The 5,724-nt window shown below is 43.6% G+C and overlaps 1 protein-coding gene across 1 annotated transcript; it reads right to left on the bottom strand.

Annotated features, from left to right (window-relative positions):
• Nucleotides 1-1,216: 1,216 nt before the first annotated feature.
• On the bottom strand, nt 1,217-2,606 carry LOC131221210 (leucine-rich repeat extensin-like protein 4). Its single transcript, XM_058216394.1, has one exon. It carries the CDS (start codon nt 2,568-2,570, stop codon nt 1,308-1,310), a length of 1,263 nt encoding a protein of 420 aa, XP_058072377.1. The 5' UTR covers nt 2,571-2,606; the 3' UTR covers nt 1,217-1,307.
• Nucleotides 2,607-5,724: the final 3,118 nt, after the last annotated feature.

The raw sequence follows: 5,724 nt of genomic DNA, 5'->3' as shown, positions 1-5,724 counted from the left end.
CGTAAACATATCAGTCATCATGCAATCCGCTTCCCAGGCAAACACGGTCGAGCTCCATGCTTAACCTTTACCCAGCTGTTGCATGCTCCACACGTAGGGGAACTTACGAATAGTTAGAGGTCGCCGACTGATCACATATGATTAGGGCTATTAATGGGCCGAGCCTCAGGTTGGCTTCAGCCCAAATTTTGAACTGTTTGGGTTAGGCGTGATATGGGCCTAAAAATGTTGATTTTTTAGGCCCAAACTCGGCCCATTGACAGCCCTAGATATGATGCTAAATATATCAAATCATGGTAAAGCAAAACGATTAGAGATAGAGAGAATTTCTTCAGCGGCTTAACAAAGCTTTGTAGAAAAAAAACTTTTTCTATAAAAACATTTTGTGTGGCCCCTGCGATGTTTCAATGACATCCAATCCATCTATCATGTTCATCCCCTCAAGTTCTCCTCGGCTACCAAAGATAGCCAATCCAAAACTCAGGTGGGCCACATTAGAGGGAACAGTTGAGATGGGTCCATCAGAGGGTAAATCCAGCCTCATCCATAGCTCATGTGTGCCACACCAAAAGCAACCATGAACACATTAGGAATGGTGATACTTACCAGCTACCATAGAAACATTGAGATGTGATGCATTGCACTTGAATTTTTGGCCAGGTTGATTCTTGGGATGTAAGGTGAGGATGAGGTGGCTGACCATATGCAAGTTTTGGATTCCACTTGGATTCCACTCGTAGATAATAGGTAGGAAGATGTGATTAGATAAACATGTGAATCCTACTGTCGCAAGCAGGGAAAGGATATCTTGTCTTGGACCAAAATACCCACGTAGTAGAAAATTCTTTTCCTAACAAGTAAGTTTTGTAGTGGATCTGGCCTCGTAAAGAAAAGAAAACTGACGTCTGTTACAATGAGGGTAACGTGCCAACATTCCATGGATCAATGTTGGATGACAGAGCTCTGGCTAATTGTAATCCCGGAGGAAATGAAACAAGGTATTGACATCACACGTTTCAAAAGAAGCAATTTATTACAAACATCACAAGAGGGAGCATCGGCCATTACTAATTATTTACAACTACTGCCATTTGCTTCTTCTCCTCCTCCTCCTTTTTTCCCTCCTCTCTAGTGCAGCAAGAGGATCGACTGACTGCACCTTCCTCTCTAGAAAACGGTTAAAAACCTCACATGGTATTATGAAAATGCACAAGATTTGGTAACTGATCCATGTGTAGATCCCACTTGAACAAACTGGAAAACCCAAGCGTGTGGTACAAACACTCCCCCTAGGATTGGCTTGAAGGTTATGGTGATGGAGCTGCTGTCGCATTCACCATCTTTGCAGCAGCACCGCCACCACTAGTGCAGTGATATTCGAAGCACTCGACTGGTTGATGAGCATCGCATTCCTTCTTGCTCCTCTGTAGTGGCCTCTCCGGCAAACAATTCCGGCGATCATCAAACCGGATGCCTTTGGACGTCAGATTCTGGCAAGGAAATTCCTCCTCGCAGAAGAAATTGTAAGAGGCAGTGAAATTGGCCAGACTGGGCAGTGCACATACCCCTGCCGGTATGATCCCATCCATCATGTTGTGGGCCACGTTGAGCTGCTCCACGTGGACCAGACCGGCAAGGCTGAATGGTATGGGCCCCACCAGGTGGTTAAAGCTCACATCAAAGACCTTCAGCTTGTAGAGAAGGCCTAGTTCAAAAGGCAGGCACCCAGACAAGTTGGTGTTGATCAGCACAAACTCCTCCAAGCTATTCGCCAGTTTGGCCATGCCTTCCGGCAGGCACCCACCAAAGTTGTTGTTGGCGAATACTATAACTGATGCAGATGTTGCCTCCCCTAGATTCGACGGGAGCATTGAGGTCAGCCGGTTGTTGTTGAGGAATATTGCGTCGAGGCCACGGTTGAAGAGCTCTGAAGGCACAGGTCCTTCAAACTCATTAAAACGGAGGTCGAGGTACATGAGCGAAGGGATATGGAGGACCACTGATGGAAAGGGGCCCACAAACCTGTTGTTGCTGAGGTCGAGCTCGTAGAGGAGGGTTAGGTTGGCTAAGGTGAGTGGGATGATGCCGCAGAAGCGGTTGCTGTTGAGATGCAATATGGCAAGGTCGGTGAGTAGACCAAGCTCATCTGGGAGGAAGCCTGCAATGTCAGCATGGTTGAGATCGATGCTGGCTACAACTTGGATGTGGGGATCGTGCAAAGAACCAGCACAGAAGATGCCTCCATAGTCACAGACAGCAGGGCCTACCCAGTTGGAAGTGAGGTTGGTTGGGTCGGAGTAGATTACCTTCTTCCATGCGTGGAAGGCAAGGTAAGCTTGGTGGAGTCTTGGGTTGGTGGTGGGGAGATGATAGGGATGGATGGTGGTGTTGGAAGTGGAATGAGAATGAGAATGAGAGTGAGAGTGAGAGTGAGAGTGGGTGGTGGTGTGCTTGGATTTAGCTAGGAATGAATGGAAGAAGAGAGAAAAGTGTAGTAAGAAGAGAATTAAGGTGGTTCTGGTTGTAGCATTGGGGATTAAGGAAGAGGAAGAAGATGGAATGGGAGCCATTATTCTTTTGGAACCTATGTTGGTATTTGTCCAAATGACACAATAGCTAATGCATATTTAAAGCAAGAACCCAGACCGACTTTTCTTGGTTTGTTGTCAAGCTCTACCAAACATCTGTATTAAGAAAAAGCGAAATTGAATTATGTGGTCGTTTGGATGCAAGCAAAGTTGCTATCTTGAAAAGACTATTCAGATCATTCCACCTTGGACCATATGATTTATTCCTTATTCATCAAATACTTTGAACCGGGAGTAAAATATGAAATGTGGTGCTGACGTGGGGCGCTTATGATCATTAAAGGTCGATGTAGCAGTAGTGAAGCATGCGCACATTGACACACGTGACCTATAAAATTCATAGACGGGTTGGATAGCATGTAACAATCTGCCATTATCTGGTGTGGGAAAATGAGAACGCGGATTGCGTCCTACCGCCGCCCGTCTCCAGCTGGGAACGGGCAGGAGAGCAGGAGATTTGAGTGGACCGTCATGTATGCCGTCCATCCATTTTCCGTATCATTTTACGAAACAGGACTAAAATTTAGGCAGATCAAGGCTCAAGTGGACCACACCACAGTAAGCAGCGGTCATAATGATTCTCACCATTGAAACATTCCACCGTGATGTTTATTTGCCATCCAACCTGTTCATCAAGTTACATGGATTTTGATGAAGAGAAAATATCAGCTCAATCCAAAACTTCTGTCCCCCAATTGGTTTTCAACGGTAAGAGTTTAATCTTCATTGTGTAGTCCACATGTCTTAAATCTGCCTTAGTTTTGGACTTATATCCTAAAATGATAGGAAAAAGATAGATGGACGGTGTGTATAAGAGCCATACATCTCGGTGGCCACTTAAAAGCTCCTGCCCGTTCCCAGCTGGATGCGGAAGGGGTAGGAGGCAATCCGCATCCGGAAACTGAGGTGAAAGTGTACGTCACGTGGACTTCATATGGGACCTGAAAAGATTCTGGCAGAGAGATTAAAGTGGACTGGAATAGTGTAAAACATCATCCGCTTTTGCGCAACTATGCAGTACTACCCGTTTTAATGCAGCTTCATAAAACACTCAAGTACACGTGAGCCACCATATTTTACATGTGAATATATTCTGTCCATCAGGTGAGAACAAACAATACTTACAAAAGATCATCCCCGTTAAGAAATTAACGGATTATGCATCCCCATTATCGCCATTCCCTTTTAGAACTAAGTAGGAAGAACTACTTATGATATGTATGGAACCGCATGGTGTATTCAAATATCTGCACATCTGTATGAATAATATCTCTTAATAATAACAGCCAGAGTGTATCAACTTGTGCCATGCCATGTCATGTCATTGCTTGAGTGACTAGTGAAGAAGCAATCGTGAAGAAACAATCACGGGACAAATGACAAAAGGAGAAGCATTCAAAAGCCTGTTAAGCGATTATGGCAAGCATCAGAACGTGAGAATAATCCAAATGGCCAGGGTAAAGCTATAAATAGAAGATGAATTTAGCAGGAAAATGGTTCTGTACCAACCCAAACAAACCAAACTTACTTTTCAATTATCCTTTTATTTACCAGTCAATTTCTATGGTATGTGTAGTCCTTTACTTTTTCATGTCAAGCTAATTACATTTATTAGTGTAATATTTTACTGATCAACTTGTTCTTTACATTCCGTAATGTAATCCGTAGTGTTAATCAAGTAGCTGGTAATTTTCAGCGGTAATTTGAGTCTACACACCCATACGTTGTTCTTCACTTGGAAAGGTGTTACGCAGCTGTTCTCTGAGACCAACTGTAAGAATCCCTTCCTCACTTTACTTTCTCTGTATTGAAAAATCATTTCGTATGTAAGGCAAATGTGTAACCGATCATCAGAGAAAAACCCCCACCCTCTAAATATCGCTCGATCTTATTTACACATTAAGCAAGTGGCTAAATAGGTGACCGATCTCATCAGATCTCGGTCATACACTACGTGTCTTCCTATCTTGGCGCTTGGGGTCATTGTTGTTCGGTTTGAATTGAAGTCACAATTTCAATTCTAGCATGACCGTACAAGCATGACCGAAAACAATGGCAAATAAGTTTTTGGCATGCTCGATGGGACCCTATCTCTAACTTGTCAATGCAATATTGCCTATTATGAATAGAAGTGCTCATATTATTAGGGTCGATCCCTCTATGCCAGCCGCACCACCTCTAGTAGAGGACGTGGTAGTTCCAACAGCCCCTGCGGCGTTGAATTTAAACAATAGTCCAACATCTGCTACTAGGGATCGGGGAGGAGCATCAATTTCTCAGACTATTCTTCCAGACGAGGTAGTTGTCGTGCTCCGAGATGTACAGATGAGCATTCAGCTTGTGCAGGAATATGGAAGGGCTCAATGAGGAAATTCCGTATTCAAGTTGAAAATATTAATCGATATATGGCTAGCCAGACTGAAGCCATACATTGATTGATAGCTATGATGGCCGAACGAATACCGTCAATAATGCAATATAATGCCGAGGGAAGTTCTATCGGCAATACAGCTCTGCTGCCACCCATGCCGCCTCTGCAATGGAATCCACCACTAGTCGTTGTCCAGGAGATAAGAAATGTCCCATATCCTATAAAAGTTATACTACTGGAGCGAAAGGCTAGGAACTTTATACCCGAGAATAGGATTCAGAGATTGCATGAGTGTTCAATCCCTAATAATTCCCCAGATTTCAAGATAATGAGAACCGATTTGGCCCCAACCAATCGCTAGTTTTAAAACATTAGCGGATGGATCGTGATCAGATTGTGCAAATCGTCTGGGAAGTTATCGGTCGGGTACTCGACCACAACATTACTCCAATGTATTATAAACCATACCCCGAGTGGATAGGTCGACAACACCCCTTGCCAAGGAACTATTTACCAAATTTTACCTTATTTTTAAGCCTAGTCAATCAACCATCAAGTATATTGGCCAATATACAATGCAATGTGGAGAATTGGCCAAAAATGAGTATCACAAATTATAAATATTTGGTAATTCACTAACGGTAGTGGCCTTCACGTGGGGTAGTACTCGAACCTATTACCAGATTCAGTAAACACTTGGCAAGAGATGGAAGAAAAGTCCCATGCTCTTATTTTCTCTAAGAATAGAGAAATCACTATGCTAGA

This window comes from Magnolia sinica, chromosome 12, assembly GCF_029962835.1.
Source record: "Magnolia sinica isolate HGM2019 chromosome 12, MsV1, whole genome shotgun sequence".
NCBI lineage: Eukaryota > Viridiplantae > Streptophyta > Magnoliopsida > Magnoliales > Magnoliaceae > Magnolia > Magnolia sinica.
This window is presented reverse-complemented; position numbering and strand designations above follow the sequence as displayed.

Coding starts and splice junctions, on each gene's coding strand:
- LOC131221210 (XM_058216394.1), bottom strand. CDS start 2,570: ATGGCTCCCATTCCATCTTCTTCCTCTTCCTTAATCCCCAATGCTACA.